The sequence below is a fragment of the Pelmatolapia mariae genome, linkage group LG7 (assembly GCF_036321145.2).
Source record: "Pelmatolapia mariae isolate MD_Pm_ZW linkage group LG7, Pm_UMD_F_2, whole genome shotgun sequence".
Classification (NCBI taxonomy): Eukaryota; Metazoa; Chordata; class Actinopteri; order Cichliformes; family Cichlidae; genus Pelmatolapia; species Pelmatolapia mariae.
In genome coordinates, this window is record NC_086233.1 from 9069254 (window position 1) to 9087289 (window position 18036).

Here is an 18036-nt window from a genome sequence, read left to right on the forward strand (position 1 = left end):
AACAACAGATCTGAACCTGGAGGACTACAGTTCAACTAGTCAATACTAGAGACTGGTGATTAGTTATGCACAGAGCCTTCAAGAATGTATTTTTCCAAAGGGAGCAATACATTATGCAGCAATGACAAACTTATATATATTCAGTCCTTTATAACTTACTGCCATGTCAAAATCTATCAACAAATATCTTACAAATGCATAATATCTACAACAAAAAGCACATGCTTTGCTCCACACACTCATGGTAATCCTTTTGCATTTCAATCCGTCAACACAATATTAAAAAGCCAAGATAATACAAATGTTAGAAATTGTTAAATTGAGGTAAACAAAACACAACAAAAACAACAGAATTACATATGTGCTTTTGTTTGGTTAAAAAAGGAATGAATATTTCAACTGTTTGAACCTGATTCAAGTGACATTTGGGGGAAGCCTGAACACATGTTGGATGGGCTTTATAGTACACCCACCACTGACAGATGTGATCAGTCTTAGAAATCACATTAGAAGCATAAAACCCATGGCTGCAAAGTCATAACTTTCTGACTGACATTTAGAGATAAAACTACTTGGGATGCCATTTTAGAAGAACTGATTTGTGTACAATTACGTAATTAGGGGATTTCATCCCGAGCCAATTCCAAATCTCAATTTCTTTCCATTTCTCTCCCCGGTAATCCTCCTGGCACATAGCATCTGAAGACACTGATGCTTCGAGATTTTTCAGCCAGGAACAGTGAAAGGAAGTTTACTGACTAATGCAGGCTAAGCAGCATTTCCAAACATGGAGGACAATCCAGGTTCAGCTGACTGGAGCAGCTGTGAAGACCATCTTGAGCAGAAATACTTGTAATCAGTGAATGAGGAGGAGCAGCTCTCTGAGGGGTCTCCTGCATTTTGGTTTTTCACCTTTTCTTAATGATAGAGAAAGATGGCTTTCAATGAAGCGCAGTAAAGGTTTGTCTGGCCAAGAGTCACACCACTGAGTGCACTGTTATTGCCACTATATAGGTGATACCATTTAGCAATCATAATCATATTGCCCAAGAACAGTGTTCATATTCCATGGGACTGTTATACATCTAAGCTCATAGAAATTAATCAGAAACTGCTTGAAGAATTCAGTAATAATCAACTATTAGGTTTATGACACTCCACAATTGGCATTGAGAATGAAACTGTGAAATGATTTTTAGAAGACTACCCACCACTTTAACATCACAAGCATTTCTTACCTCTGGTTGTATGGCTTTAAACACTGGTGCATCCATCAGGGTGATTTGACTCTGGAAAAAAAAAAAGTTATATAGACATATACACACACACACACACACACACACACCAAGTCCAATTAAAATTATATAATGGACATGGACATAATGTTTAGACTCTTGGCTTTCATTTGCGGGTATCCACATTCAACTGGATGAAGGGTTTAGGAGTTTCACCTCCTTAACATGTGCCACCCTCTTTTTAAAGAGACCAAAAGTAACTGCAAACAATTGAAACTTAAAGGCTATTTTATGGGCAGGTATGGGCAATTCCTTCATTATGTTATTGCCAATTAAGCAGATAAAAGCCCTGTAATTGTTTTGAGGTGTGGTGCTTGCAGTTGATAGATTTGGAAGATTGTGCTGTGAATGGACAACACGCGGTCAAAGGAGTTCTCCCTGCAGGTAAAACAAGTCATCCTTAAGCAGCGAAAACAGAAAAGAAAAAAAAAAAACATCAGAGAAACTGCCACATCATTAGGAGTGGAAAAATCTACAGTTCTCAGTACATCCTGAGAAAGAAGGAAAGCACTGTTGAACTCAGCAATGCAAAAAGACCTGGACGTCCACGGAAGACAACAGCGGTGGATGATCGGAGAATCATTTCCACAGTGAAGAGAGACCCCTTCACAACAGCCAAGGAGGTAGACGGATCAATATACAAGTCTACCATAAAGAGAAGACTGCAGCTCATGATCCAAAGCATACCACATCAGAGGTAGTGTGATGGCTTGGACGTGCGTGGCTGCCAGTGGCACTGGGACACTACCGTTTATTGATGATGTGACACAAAACAGAAGCAGCCGAACTAATTCTTAGTTGTTCTGGGAAATACTGTCTGCAGCAAAATGCAGTCAAACATACATGACATAATGACCCAAAACATACAGCCAAAGCAACCCAGGAGTTTATTAAAGCAAAGAAGTGGAATATTTTTAAATGGTCAAGTTAGTCACCTGATCTTAACCCAACTGAGCATGCATTTTGAAGACTAAACTTTGGACAAAAAGGCCTACAAACAGGCAGAGCTTTAAAAAGGAGGAAACCCACCATCTGGTGATGTCCATGAGTTCAATACTTCATGCTGTCATTGGCAACAAATGGGTTTTCAACCAAGTATTAGAAATGAACATTTTATTTTCAGTTATCTAATTTGTCCAATTATTTTTGAGTACCTGAAATGAAGGAATTGTGTTAGAAAATGCTCTAGGTCATCACATTTTTATGCAGTCTTTTTGTTCAACCCACTGAATTAAAGCTGAAGGTCTGCAGTTTAACTGGAGTTGAAAATGTTTCATTTAAAATTCATTGTGGTAATTTAGAGAACCAAAATGAGGAAAAAAACTTGTCTCTGTCCAAATATTTATGGACCTAACTGTATAGCTAGTGCTACAGAAGAAGAATAGGCATAAAGAGAGTAACATTTCTACATGACAGTTTCTACAACATCTCTATCAGCTCAACAAATATCAGCAAAGACATGGACTGTTCGTGTGCAGTTTGTCACACAGTGTTTTGCTAACTAAAGGTCCAGCTGCTAAAGGTCCAGAGAGAGAAAAAAATTGAGTTAACTTCACTAAGAGATGGAGAAACATAAGAAAAGACAGGAGAGAAGGGGAAGAAGAGAGGGTACATTTAAAGGTAAGGACTCCTCAGTGACACTTAACACATAAACTGCAGATTTAAAGATTACATGTAATGTTGCATTAAAATTCTGGGTACTTTTTTGCAGGATTAGCTTAGCTTTAATGTAGTGAATTCACATTGAAAAACTGTGTTGGACTGATACACAGTGGCTGTGGTGGTCAGTGTTAGGTAGCAGAGATTAATTTACATTTAAACTGATGACGCTTAGATTCTTTCACTAAATTCACTCATTATGTTGTTATGAATGTTGTTGTATGCTGTTGGTGTAGGAAATGGAACTCAGCTGAGATAGCTGTCACACAGCTGCTTAGATCTTGTTGAATTCAGTTGTGAAAATTCACAAACAGCAACAGGTCAGCTGACAACAGCTTCTCTACTAAGAAAACCTATTGGAGCTCACAATAGAAATTATTGTAAGCTGTTAGTATTTTCTCCAAGCTGAGCCACTACAAAAGATCTTAGTCTTGCCCCACCTGCTAAATCTCACTGTAACCGTTGACAGTTTCTATTTCGTAGTGGAGGCAACAGAAGACATTTATTTTTTTTTCAATTCTCTTTTTTTAAAATTCTGCTTGTGTTCCTAAATAACAGATTCAAACTGAGTACATTCATTAGAATTAGAATTTAGATTCAAAAAACATTTGAATTCTCATGTGCTAATATCATACTTATATATAAGTATATTAATAAAGCAGAATGTCCAGTTGTCTGTGCATAAAAACAGATTATACTTTTTACTTTCTACTTTGAGTAGATTACAGAGACTGTACTTGTTCACTTTTACTTGAGGAAAGAAGTTAAATCAATGCTTCAACTTTAACTGGAGTATTTTTTAACACAGGTATTTCAGCTGCAGAGGAGGGGTGATGCAGTGGGTTCAGGGCAGTGCTAGTTGAGGCTGATTGGTGCTGCTAGTAATAACTGTCTAATCTTGCTTCTTCTATTTAACAGAATGCTGAGACAAGGCAAGCAAAGCTGCAGAGTGGAAGCAGTATCCTAGTCAAATGCCCAAACCAGCTCAAGTGGCACTTTTCGATGTGGAGGAGTAGTATCTCTACTTTGATCCTCTCTCTGATGGCTGAACCCCTCATCTCTAAAGGAGAAATAGAGTGTTTAGAAAGCTTACCGTTTCTATCCACAGCCCTGTTCGTTAGGTCACTACCCAAAGCCTGTGACCACTGGTGAGAGTGTGAACATAGGTTGACCAATAACACGACAACTTCGCTTTTACGCTCCTGTCTCTCTTCTCCGTGGCGGACTAGGACTGGTGTAGCATGTGCATAACTGCAGCCTCGGCCCCAGTCATCTCTCCCCTCACACATGAACAAGACTCCAAGCTACTTAAACTCCTCTACTTGGAACAGCAATGTCTCTGACCCGGAGTGGGCACTCCACTCCACCCTTTTCTGGCTGAAGACCATGGCCTCAGACTTTGGGTTTCTAATTCTCATACCTGCCACTTCACACTCTGCTGAGAACTGCTCCAGTGTAAGATGGAGACCACGACCTGATGAAACGAATAGGACTACATCATCTGCAAAAAACAGAGATGAGATTCTGAGGTCACCAAGGCAGATGCCTTTCACCGGTTGGCTACACACCTAGATATTCTGTTTATAAAAATTATAAACAGAATTGGTGAAAAAGGGCAACTCTGGTGGAGTTCAATACCCACTAGAAATGAATTAGACTTATTGCCAGCAATGTGGATAAAGCTCTCACTGCAGCTGTACAGGGACCGAATGGCTCATAACAATGGGCCAAACACCGTATACTCCAGCACCACCCCCCACGGGATACCCTGAGGGATATGGTCAAATTCCTTTTACAAGTCTATAAAACACATGTAGGAACACACCATTCTTAAAGATCCACCACCTCAGTCTGCCAATCCTGAGACAATGGCCCAGATTGCCACAAGCGCTGCAGAGGTGTATCCACCAATACAGCCCTATAACAGCCAGAGAATTCAGGAATTTAGGATGAATTTCATTCACCAAGGCCACCAACCAAGGCCACCAACACAGGCCACCAGGTTTAACTACCTGAGTGACTTTGCCATTCAGACTCAATGTCCTCAGCCTCCCTCAGAACACTATTAAAGTTCTGCCGGACGTGAGAGTTGAACATCTTGTGGTCAGGGGCTTCTGCCAGGTGTTCCCAATGCACCCTCGCTATATGTTTTGGTGTGCCATGTCTGTCCAGCGTCCTCCCTTGCCACCTGATCCAACTCACCACATGTGGTGATCAGCTGACAGTTCAGCTCCTCCTTCATCTGAGTGTCCAGAACATTATGGCCAGACATCTAGTGCCATGTACACTTATTGACATCTTTATGTTCAAATATTGTGTTCATTATTGACAAAGTCCAATAAGAGAAAACCACTGAGGTTCAAATCAGGAAGTCCATTCCTCCCAAATGGAATACAGTCAAGAACCCCACCCAGCAACGCCAAGAAGGCTGAATACTCTGAACCATCATTCTGCACATAAGCACAAACGACAGTCAGGACTCATTCCTTGGCCTGAAGATACAGGGAAACAACCTTCTCGGCCCACTGGAGAAAACACCAAAAGTAGCGGCATCAAGGCGACGGGATACAAGGATACCCACCCCAGCTTGCCACCTCTTACGAAGGGGAAGTCCAGGCTGGAACAGAGTCCATCCAGTCTCCAGAAGACTTCCAGAGCCCTCACCATGCATTGAGGCAAGCCTGATTATATCAAGCTGGTATCGACCTCAGGCACTAGCTAAGGCTCCTTACCCACCAGAGAGGCGACGTTCCATGTCCCAATTACCAGCCTCAATAGCTGGGGGGATCAGTTTCCCAGGGCTTCCAACCTTGACCGCCGCCCAGCAGGTGGGTGGTTGGTGTACAGGAGGTATTCCTTATTCACAAATGGAAAACTCTTGGAACAGTTGTTGGTCTACTAAAATTATTCTAAGAGCACATTAGTGATTCAAGAGGTTACCAAAGCACCTAGAATAACATTTAAAGAACTGCAGGCTTCAATTGCCTCAGTGAAGGTCAGTCTTCATGAATCAACAGTAACAAAGAGACCAGGCAAAGATGTCATCCATGGAAGAGTGCCAAAGTGAAAAACCACAAGTAAGATAAGATAAGATAAGATAAGATAAGATAAGATAAGATAAGATGACCTTTATTAGTCCCACACGTGGGAAATTTGTTTTGTCACAAGTGACCACAAACACAAAAGTTTGTCTCACATTTTCTAAAAAACATCTTGACAAAACCCAAGACTTTTGGGAAAATATTCTGTAGACTAACAAGACAAAAGCTTAACTTTCTGGAAGGTTTGTGTCCCATTACATCTGGCATGAAACTAAGAGCATGTCATAAAAAGATCATCATACCAACAGTAAAACATGGTGGTGGTAGTGTGATGGTTCTGGGGCTGCTTTGCTGCGCCTTTGTTGGATGACTTGCCTTAACTGATGAAACCATGAATTCTGCTCTCTACCAGAACATCCTGAAAGACAATGTCCAGCTATCAGTTTATACCCTGAAGCATCATTTTCATCCAGAAAATGATTTGGAACATATCACTAAATCTACCTCTGAATGACTCCAAAAAAATGAATTACTTAATTAAAAAAAATAAAATAGAGTTTTATGAGTGGCCTAGCCAAAATCCTGAGTTTGATACAATTGAGGTGCTTAGGCATGACCATAAACGGGCTGATAATGCTTGAAAACCTAACACGGCTAAAGTATAACAATTCTGCTAAGATGAGTGAGCTAAAATTCCTTCACAGCAATGTGTAAGGCTACGTTCACACTGCAGGTCTTAATGCTCAATTCCGATTTTTTGATCAAATCCGATTTTTTTGTCTGCTTGTTCACACTACAAATGAAATGCGACAGCAAACGCGCTCTAGTGTGAACCCTCAAAGCGGCCCGCATGCGCAAAAGAAGACGTCACACACAACGCGCTCTGTTTAGACCCAGAGCAAACAGTATTGTTTGACTGATGGCCCTTAATATAAAGACTTCGGACTTTACGTTTCCCAATTTTTGCTTTAAGTTATTTTGTTATTTACATAATAATGTAAATAACCTAATAATGATCCTTATTGCTGTTTTAGAGAGGAGCGGTGCTTCAAAGGATAGTTGCAGATTTCTGTCAGAATCTGCAGATTATACAGTATAAATAAAATGTTCACGTTTCTCCAACGTTGTCTTCCCAACAGTTTGACTAACATCTACGCTGGATGGCCAGGAAGCGTTCGCAATGTCTTCTCGGGCGCTTCTCCGGAGCTGATAATTGGCGTCTGTCTTGTGTCAGTGACGTAAAAGACGGATTTAATGCGACTTGACCATTCAAACAGCAGTCACTTTCTAAAACATCAGATATGTATCGGATTTAGTACCACATACGAAAGTGACCCAGATCGGATTTGAAAATATCGGATTTGTGCCGTTCACACTGTCATACCATGATCGGATATGGGTCGCATAGGGTCAAAAAAAATCGGATTTGATGCTTTCGCCTGCAGTGTGAACGTAGCCTAAGACTCCTTACCAGTTATTGTAAATACCTGATTGCAGTTGTTGCTCCAAAGGGTGGCGCAAGGAGATTTAGGGAGGGAATTACTTTTTTTCAACACAGTACCAGATAGGTTTGGATAGCTTTTTACCTGTAATTGTACAGTACCTACATGATGTTTCTTTTCATTTATTTATTTGTATTATTTTTGAAAACCTTAATTAATAATGAAAACTTTAACGGAAAAGCATGTTTTGTCCTATTTTAAATTTATTTATGTTAACATGGCACAGCTGTTTTACTTTGTTTCCAACATATCATTTAGTCCATAGCAGGATGCTTTAAAAATCCAGTGTACCAAAAAAGTTTGGAAAATAAAATATCACAATCATGTTTGCTTTAGGCCTTGGATTTTAATTTCAATGACTTTTGCTTCCAGCAATTATGAAAATAAATTAACCAGGATAAAAGGGTTAGTCTTTACTGTTCATTTTGTATTCCTTTCCTTCAGACCCACCCACTCTTTTGACCAGGTCAAGACAAGATGAGCAAAAGAGATGACTCTTTCTGTTATATATATATTTTTTCAATTAAATTACACTCAAAGTTATAGAAGCTCTGCTGTAGTAAAAGAAAAAATGAAGTCCAACTTGAATTCCAAGTAACAGCAAATTATTTTTATTGTTAAGCTAAGCTAATTTTATTGTTGAGCTAATTACTCATGTTAACCAAGTATCATTCAAAATTATCATTGTTTTTTGGTATAATCAATTAGCTTAGGCTGCCACCTAAAAATTTGAAAATAACGTTAAATGTCAAGGTTTTTAAAGAAAATGTACTTAAATTTAATTTGCCATTTACTATAATCTATTCCATAATATCTATTCCATGATATTCTCTTATAGAAGTTATTCATTAACCTCATAAACTAATTTAATCAACATACTTACAGCAAACTCCTCAGGTGTCACCTTAAGCACATCAAAGACGACCGCATCGTAGCTCTTGGCGTAGTTCACATAAGGTCCTTGCAGAGAGTCAGAGCTGCTGCTGGCCTGACAGAAACAAAATTTCACCATCAATCTATCACAGAATAACTCAAGATACAATAGTGTCACAATTCATGCAAGACAATCCTCTGATTTGTAACTAAAATATTTTAAGTTTTACTGTGCCAGTTTAGGCAATTGTGATTTGCTGCCAGCCATACTTGTGTGGCAAGTTGTTTCTTCACTGTTTCACAGTAAGAATGAAAAAAGTAGTGACTTTGGTTAGGGATGTCAAAAATTAATACATAATAATTGATACCAAAATTACCATCAGATTAAATACTCCTTTACAACAATACCAATAGTGCTCTTTACATTCTTCAGTAGACACAGATTGCAGTGAAAATGCCCCCCAAATTATCCTCAATTATCCACTATAAATATATTCAGGTATAGGGATCAATAAAGTATTCTGATTCTGATACATGTGATGTGCAGTACATTTTTGCATATCAATATTATTAATGTTAATATTTTTTAAAGAAGTATTTACAAATGTATTATCAACACAAATCATATGATGAGTAAAACCTGATGCTGTCGAAGAAAGTACTTCTGATGCTTAAACAAATAAAATAATAAACTTTTCTCTGTGATTTATATAATTATTGAGCCACCCAAGAGCAGCATTGAAATTTCGAATAAGGCCATGTCCTCTGAGTTTAGAACTTTCTTCAAATGTAGAAAATAATTTGTTAATGAGCTCAGAAACACAGACCCACATTGTGACAAGAATAACAGTCTAGATTCACAGGGGATATTAAAATATTAATGAAAAATTAAGGTGGAGTTTGGCACTTAAGCTTAGGCTTATTGCGTTCGGTCATTCTCAACCAGTGAGTAAAATAAGTACTGAAAATGCCACAAATTTCTTAATTAAATATTTTTTAGAGGTGCCACTGACATGAAATTGGCGAAATTGTGCACCTCCTTCAGCTCCTCACACCACACAACTCTATCCTCCAAGCCCCGGCAGTTACTGAATTAGGGACATTGTGGTTGATTCTTGACTGGACCTTGGCTGGTCCTTGACGATAATGATATACACATTTACATTATTTTTTGCCACACAAAGGGAGAAAGTTAGATCACATAATTAAATAAAAACAAACAAACAAACAAACAAACAAACACATACTTAGACTAGATTAGATAGGACTTTATTAACCCCTCGGGTGGATTCCTCCAGGAAATTCAGTAAAGTATTGTACTTGTGTATCTAGATCAGGGGTAGGCAACTCCAGGCCTCGAGTGTCGGTGTCCTGCAGGTTTTAGATCGCACCCTGGGTTAACACACCTGAATCAAATGATTAGTTCATTACCAGGCGTCTGGAGAACTTCAAGAAATGCTGAGGAGTCATTTAGCCCTTTAAATCAGCTGTGATGGATCATGGACACATCTAAAACCTCCAGGACACCGGCACTCGAGGCCTGGAGTTGCCTACCCCTGATCTAGATGCATATTAGGAAGTGAGAAAACCTTTACAATGCCAATTTGACATAATTTTTGGGTCTCAAGATACAGAAGACAAAAGAGGCACAAAGTTTTTCTAATTTCTCTAAATGAGAAATTAGAAAAAAGTGACATAAGGTACATGAATACAGAAATTGTCTGGGAATTAAAGTATCTTTACAGTTCTCAGTTACGAGATTATTTGGTTCCTCCTGTTCGCCTTATCAGCAACATTACACAGTATTGGTCAGTCTATGGGTACATCTTTACACTATTAAACATTTATAACAACATTTGCATGATACATCACCAAACTCAACAGATAAAGGCTTTAAAAACAAAACTAAAAGACACTGGTCATTAGAAGTGACATGTTTTTTTTTTTTAACTTTGACTATCACCAGTGGTTTATTATTGTTATATTTGTTATTCATTATATTGTATTATTTGCCTTAATACAAGTGGGCAAATAATGTGTCCAAGAGTGATTCTTCTTTTAGTTTAATCATATGATATTAACCAACAGAGTGTTTCTGATGGGCCAAGCGCACGAGGACTTGAAATATGCCATGAAAGAATATGGTAACACATTAAATTATAATACAGATATATCTATATGTTTAGTGTTTGTTTTAGTTATTTGTATTCATAAACAACACAAACATATATGTTAAATCCATCCATCCATTTTCTTCCGCTTATCCAGGGCTGGGTCGCGGGGGCAGCAGCCCAAGCAGAGAAGCCCAGACCTCCCTCTCCCCAGCCACCTCCTCCAGCTTGTCCGGGGGAACGCCAGACACCCCATACTCCCGGAGTACCCCCCACAGGACCCCCTGAGGGACACGGTCAAATGCCTTCTCCAAGTCCACATATATGTTAAATACTTAATTCAGTTTTATTTATAAAGTGTTCAAACAGCTGAGAGTACAGGGAGTGGGCTTGGAAAGCAGTGGGAAAGCAGGTAGGTGCTTGGTCATAAAGCATGATAAATGTCTCACTGGTCAGTAGATGGCTGAGCAAGATGGGTAGAGAATCTGAGAAACAAAGAACCATAGTCAGTACAGTGCAGATGACATGGAACCAATAACTGACACTTTGAGACCAACTTGTTGGATGTCAAGTGTCTAAAATAATGTGTTTTTCTACTTCCACAGAGCTAGTGATGGTTGAAGATGGCTGAATAGATAGTTTGATTTCTAGTGATCCAGAAAGGAACATGCATACATTTCTTTAAGCTGTGGAAAATCTATCTATCTAGAAATAAAGGTGTAGAAGTGTGTACCATGTATAGTGTAGTAACAAAATTCAGTGTTTGATGTAACTGAGTCACATGAGACATAAGCCATCAATAAGAATAGGTCAAATAATAGAAAATAGACAATAAGCCGTAAAGCATAAAAGCAGTGTTTCTCTATCTGTTGTGGAAGACTCTGGTTTGAAGGAAACTTACCAGAGGGCAGCAAGGAAGAACACCTCTTGGTCTTCTGCTTCCTGACTGGCTGGCTGGCCTTCATGCCTGTTCCTACCACCCCCCAACCCTCCTTTAGTTACAGTTATAGTTTTGCGACATGTTTCCCGCAAGAAGCGTCGCAAAAGCAAGTAAATTTGTGAATTTGTGACTCGAGAGGGTGCAATTGAGCACTTGTATTCACTGATTCAAAAGGTTGTAATCACATTAGAATTGCAGATTTCCAGCTGTCAGTATATTTGTATAATATCAAATATAATATCATATGTTGTTTTGTGCATAACAAAAAGCTCACAATTGTGTAGTCAAAATGTAAACTAACAGACGCTGAGCATAATAACATAGACAAATTTCACAGCTGCTCTGTTCCCAACTTCTACTGCGTGACTGACAGCCTGGAGTTTGAAATCCTCTTTGTAACCATGTCTCTTAACAGGTGCCATTTATGGTCCTTATACACACACAATACGGTAATATTACGTTGAAGCACAGTACGTATTACTCCGAGGCTCCTCGGTAGCCGTAATGCTCCGACAATCCATCAAGCGGTGCAGCTCCGTAGCTTACCAAAGTCGTACTAATACATTTTTTGGCAGATTGCTGAGCGCTCTGTACCACATAAAATCGGTTCGCGGTCATCAAGCACAACCACAATTCATACATAAGGCGCGCTGTCAACTTTTGAGAAAATGAAAGGATTCTAGGCTGTGCAGCGCCTCTGGGCTGCATGGCGTTAGCGTGGTTAGCTCGTTAGCGTGGTTAGCTCGTTAACACGTTGACGCCGTCCAGCCCCACGCACGGGGCGATGCGCAGTAACTCGTTAACGGAGTATTGCCGTGTCCATCTTTCGCTGCCAGCAGGTGAAGCGATGGGGGAGGAGGGGGAGTTGTGTTCAGTGAAGGAGAGGCGAGGTCGAGTAACGTTGCGTAGAGACAAAAGTGGACGAAAGAGAGGCAAACTTGTGGCTCAACAACTATAATTATAACGTAACATAGACTATATCGATATAAAGGATATTGTCACATCTTATATCTGGTATAAAAATATATCGATATTTTTAAAAAACTCGATATATCGCCCAGCCCTATTTGGCGCTATATATTAAAAAAGAAAAAAAAAAAAAAAAAAATTGAACTGAACTGAATTAAATATTCAATAATACCTACTGCCTTTTAATATGTGGTGCAATGCATTATAATGCAATAGTAGTGACACGGCATTATATCCAGTCACACCATAAGCCAAATACAGGCACAAAAAGTTTTCCAGGCAGTTTTCCATGGAAAACTTTTTAAATAAAAATCTCAAATAACTGCTCAACACTTTAACAATAACCAAGCAACTTTGCAGGAACTGAACAATAATGTCACATAATAAAACTGAAAAATATTTTCAACCTGGAACGTTCTTGGGTTGAGCTTTTAAACCAGCTGCTTTGCCCTGTTTTTCTACCAGGTAACAATATCAGTAATTTCCATCCACTATTTATTCTTCCTGTCATATGGAGTACAACTAGCAAGTAGTTCAGTAATTTATTTAAAATATAAGTTGTTCATCACCAGCTGCTAACATCTCGTCCATCATAGCCTGGTTGTACTTAACAGCCTCAAGTAGTGAAAAACATTTGTTTTCCCACATTTATTTGTTTTCCCCAATGACTGTAGAAAACTGTTTTCTGACTGTTTTCTACAGTCATTGGTTTTCCCACATTCCGCATTTAGCAGAAACAGTTTTGTTTTGTTTTTTGTTTGTTATATTTTGCAAAATATTCTGCTTCTTTGGAGTTTTCTGAAGTAGATCCATTTTTAGGTACTCAAAAGTCATTGGCAGGGGGATGTGCACCTCTGACGACCTCTGACTCTCAGACATGCCCGGGCTTATTTTGTTGTTATTCATACACAGCAGCAAATGTATGGCATTGTTATAACAACAATTTCATAATATGACATTTTGATATAAATATCAAATAAAAAATGCATACAAATTATAAACTGAATACTCACATTAAACACAAACAAATAAACCCACCAGCTTTCTACTACAAAGTGTTTTTTCTAAACAAAACCAGGGATTTTCAACATAGCAATTCTAAACATACTATTTTTCTTTAGAAAGCACCAATTATTTCTATTTGCACCTGTAATAGAAATATTTCAGAAATCCAACTAAAATTACCAGTGTCATTATTATTAAGCCCTCTGAAAAACTGAGCTTTTTTTTAAAAAAAAAAATTGAGCCATTACACAAACCAATGCTGAGCAATGAGGTGCTTTAACTTTGTGATGCTCAAAGCTTGTAAAAATGAAGTTAAATCTGAGTTATTTCTTCCATATTTATATGTATTATACAAGCTTTTGCAAGTTTGTATACTATATATATATATATATATATATACACACACACACATACAAACTATATAAGTTTGTATATATATATCTAAGTTTTGCAAGGGTTTGAACTGTTACTTGAGTAGGTATCACAAAGCCTTTTGTTGCATGCAGAGAGGACAGAGTCAAATCCCTTGTTTGTGTGCACAAATAAAGATAATTCTGATTTAGCCCTGGACAAAGCCCTGACATAAATCCTACTAAAAATCTGTTGGGTGAATTAGAAACCAAGGTCCATGCCAGAAGACCATCAAATCTAGAGGAGCTTAAGAGATTCCTCAAAGAAGAATGGGCTGGGATTTTCTTTTAGGAGACTGCAGGCTGTTATCTAGCAAAAAGGATACACAACTGGCTATTAGCATCATGGGACACTAATAATTTTGACCCTTGTAGCTTTTGGGGTTATTTTTAAATAATTTTGTTTCTGTGTGCAAAGCAAAATAATGGAAGCATCCATTATAAAACTAGCATGTTTGGATTTGTTTAAAAAAATGTTGCTCTCTTTAACAGCACTTGGGGATTATTAAAAAATAAATAAATAAATAAATAAATAAACAAACAAACAATAATCTCTGTAGAACCATGTCCTTACCTCTGAGGTGACTGAATTGATGCTAGTACCATCCGACAGCCCGTTCCTGCGATACATGCTCACAGAGGGATTGAATGGATGCACAGGTAAGGGCAACTGAGGCCTTTAGCTGGGGGGCACACATAACCTGTCATCCATGCCTGCAAACAGAAGACATAAAGCAACTTTGAGTTTTTGTTTCCATCTTAACAGTATTCAAATGCCTGTATACCAGGTTGGCCAGGTCCACCACTGGCCTGCTCTACTACCCACACAAGACACGAGCAACAGTGGCTCACAGACCAGTGGTGGCACATACTTTGTACACTGCCTCAATCTGACAATAGAGTTCACTGCAGGCAGATGGGCAGGCCCTGGAGTAGAGCGAAAAGTGAACACACTCTCTCTGCTTGACCATAAAACCAATAAGACCCTGTGTCAGCATGACCGCTTTGCCAGTGGGTAAGTGATGGTCTGGGAAGGCATAACCATGGAGGGACACACAGACCACTACATATTAGACAAAAGCACCCTGGCTGCCATTAGGAGCATGAAATCCTCAGACAGACCACAAACACTTTGACTTTTGAACTTTAACTCTCATGGTGTCTTTGAATTCACCCCTCTGTAGGTCGATCAAACAATGTGGCATCCTTTCATTCCTTACATATGACCCAATCCATAGGAGTATAGATATCGAGCATGATTTCTTCCCCATTGAGATCTGGTGTGCTTTCAAAAATTTTCCCCACACCATGGCTTATTACTGTGCATTTGTTTGGTGTTTAACAACATTTCTTTACCTCTACACCATAGCAACAGCTCAGAAGTAATTTGTGTTCTTTTTAGAAAATAAAATATTTGCCCCCCAAGAATTCTAACAACCACACACACATAAACAATTAATGGACAACCCATTCTTCTACTCTGCTGACTGATGCATCCTACTCAGGTAACACCGCTCTGTGAAGAGGGCTAATTTATCTCTGTAGCTGCATGGTAATCAAAGTTTAAATCAAGGCTAGACTGAAACAATTGGACATTTAGACGTACAAGTTGTATGAAAGGGAACCTTTCCCTATTTCTGATACAATACTTTCTGATGGTCCTAAAACCAGACTTCTTTTTAGTTCATGAAGATATTTCACCGCTTACGGTATGAGTCTGTCCTAAAAACTACACTATTTAGCTCAGGTGTTTTGCACTTGTGGTGAGCCAGTTTTTGTCAAAGGGTGTTGATGAGTCTGAAGTGCACTGGGATGTTATGTTTGGAGAATATTATTCTGACAATGTTTTGTCATTCTGTTTCTCCTTGGCCAGCATCTGAAATTGTTGCCATAGATTTTTGCTGGATTAATGAAGGTCCAGTTAAGATAATCACGTTTTAAATGCTTTCGCCATGTTTGCATATTCCTTTTCTTTCCCTTCTACATTAGAGGAAATATTCTCTGCCCCGTATGGTGCTGAGCTACCTGAAGGACATCACAGACCCAAGTCTGGATCTCCCGCAGTTTGCCTAATGGGCAAATAGTAAAGTAGAGTAAAGTAAAATATTATTTATATAGCACCTTTCAAGATAAAAATCACAAAGTGCTTCACAGAAGCTAAAACATAAAAATCAAAATCAACCAAAAGCAAGTTTAAAAAGATGAGTTTTTAGCTGTTTTTTAAAAGCAACCACTGAGTCCACAGATCTCAGGCTCAAACCTTTTGTTTTCAGCCTTGTGTGTTGGACAACCAGCAAACCCTGATCACATGACCTCAGGGACTTGCTGGGAATGTATGGATGTAAAATTTCACTGATATATGTTGGTGCTTGTCCATGCAGAGCCCTGAAAGTCAAGGTCAAAACCTTAAAGTGGATTCTGAATTTAATAGGGAGCCAGTGCAGCTGAATCAGGAGGGGTGTGACATGGGAGTACTTGGAAGACTTGGTCAGAAGCTTTGCAGCAGCATTCTGAACAACTTGCAGATGCTCCAAAGAGGCTTTACATAAACAAGTAAACAAAGAATTACAATAATCCAGACGAGATGAAACAAATGCACGAATGACAATTTCTAATTCGGAGCGCGATACAATGGGACTCAGCTTAGCAATGTTTCTCAAGTGATAAAAACAGGAGTGGACCAGAGATTTAACATGAGCGTCCAAAGTCAGAGCTGAGTCAATAGTAACATCAAGGTTCCTGATAGAAGGTTTGGCAAATGTAGCAAGTGGACCCAAGTTTTCCATAACACTAGGTACAATTTTTTTAGGAGCACAAACAAGGACTTCAGTCTTCTCCTCATTTAGTTGAAGAAAGTTTCCAGCCATCCAACCTCTAATGGAGTCTATGCACCTATGAAAAATCTGTAGCTTGGAAACATCTTGGGGCTCAAAGGAGATATATAACTGAATATCATCTGCATAGCAGTGATACGAAATGTCCTTAAAAGTGCTCAATACGTGCTGAAGAGAAAGTAAATACAACAAAAACAATAAAGGCCCCAAAACAGAACCTTGAGGCACACCATAGGCAAGAAAAATAGAAGATGAACTGTACTTAGAGGTAGCCACAGAAAAGGATCGTTCATGCAAATAGGATTCAAACCAGTCCAAAGCAGCCCCTGATATACCCACCCAGTGTCTCAGCCTATCTAGCAGAATATGATATGATGGTCCACAGTATCAAAGGCGGAGGTCAGGTCCAACATCAACAAAACGGAGCATTCTCCTGCATCACATTTCATCAAAATGTCATTGGAGACTCTAAGAAGTGCAGTTTCAGTAGAGTGAGCTCTACGAAAGCCAGATTGGAATTTATCCAGAATGCTGTATTCATCTAAAACAACTATAAGCTGCTTATCCACAACCTTTTCTAAAATCTTAGCAATGAACGGTAATTTTGAATTTGGTCTGTAGCTACAGAGAAGAGAAGCGTCAAGCTTAGGTTTTTTTAACAGTGGGTGAATAACAGCATTCTTACAATAAACAGGGACCTGACCAGAAATCAGTGAGGTATTGATAATTGTAAGCACATAGTGACCGATAGACTGAAAGACATTTTTAAACAAAGATCCAGGTAAAATATCAAGAGAGCAGGAGGATGCTCTCATCGAATCAACTAACTTGACCAGCTCTGGTAAGGACACGGGTAAAAATCTTTCTAAAATTACAGGCCTAGCTTGAGTTGGAGCTGACAACAGAGACACAGAAGGAGAGATTCCTCACGTTACTGACTTTTTCAACGAAGAAAGAAAGAAATTTTTCACAATCTTCATTTGATGAAATTGGGACAGCAGATGGAGCAGGAGCAACAATATCACTAATAGTGTCTAATAGTACCTTGGAGTTACCTCTGCTCTTAGACACTAAGTCTGAACTTAGCTCGCATCTTGAACTGAAGTGTTAAAAGAGACTAAAAGGTCCTTTAAATGAAGGAGATGGACATGCAAACGAGTTTTCCTCCATAAACGCTCAACCTTACGGCAGCAACACTTTAAGAAGCGAACGCTGTCATTTATCCAGGGGGACGACTTTGAAACCGGAGCTAGTCTAGTTTTGACAGGACAAACATTGTCTAAAATAGAAAGAGAATGATTATTAAAAAGATTTGTTAAAAGATGAACATCGTTATAAGGAGATAAAACTAAATTAAAAGCATCGGAAAATTTAACAGCAGTAGAGGAATTTAAGAT

At 38.8% G+C, this 18036-nt stretch overlaps 1 protein-coding gene across 7 annotated transcripts in view; it reads right to left on the reverse strand.

Annotated features, from left to right (window-relative positions):
• The window catches only part of LOC134630466 (ras-specific guanine nucleotide-releasing factor RalGPS1-like), a 99192-nt gene that overhangs the window by 78125 nt on the left and 3031 nt on the right, over window positions 1–18036 (reverse strand). For 6 of the 7 annotated variants that reach the window (XM_063477753.1, XM_063477754.1, XM_063477758.1 and 3 more), the window contains 3 exons: window positions 14380–14519; window positions 8381–8485; window positions 1239–1289 (listed from right to left, as the gene is read on the reverse strand). In XM_063477753.1, the coding sequence (XP_063333823.1) occupies window positions 1239–1289; window positions 8381–8485; window positions 14380–14436 (213 nt within the window). In that variant the 5' untranslated portion in view covers window positions 14437–14519. Of the gene's footprint in view, window positions 1–1238; window positions 1290–6297; window positions 6414–8380; window positions 8486–14379; window positions 14520–18036 lie in introns of those variants that run through there. The other variant, XM_063477756.1, reaches the window with a different exon arrangement.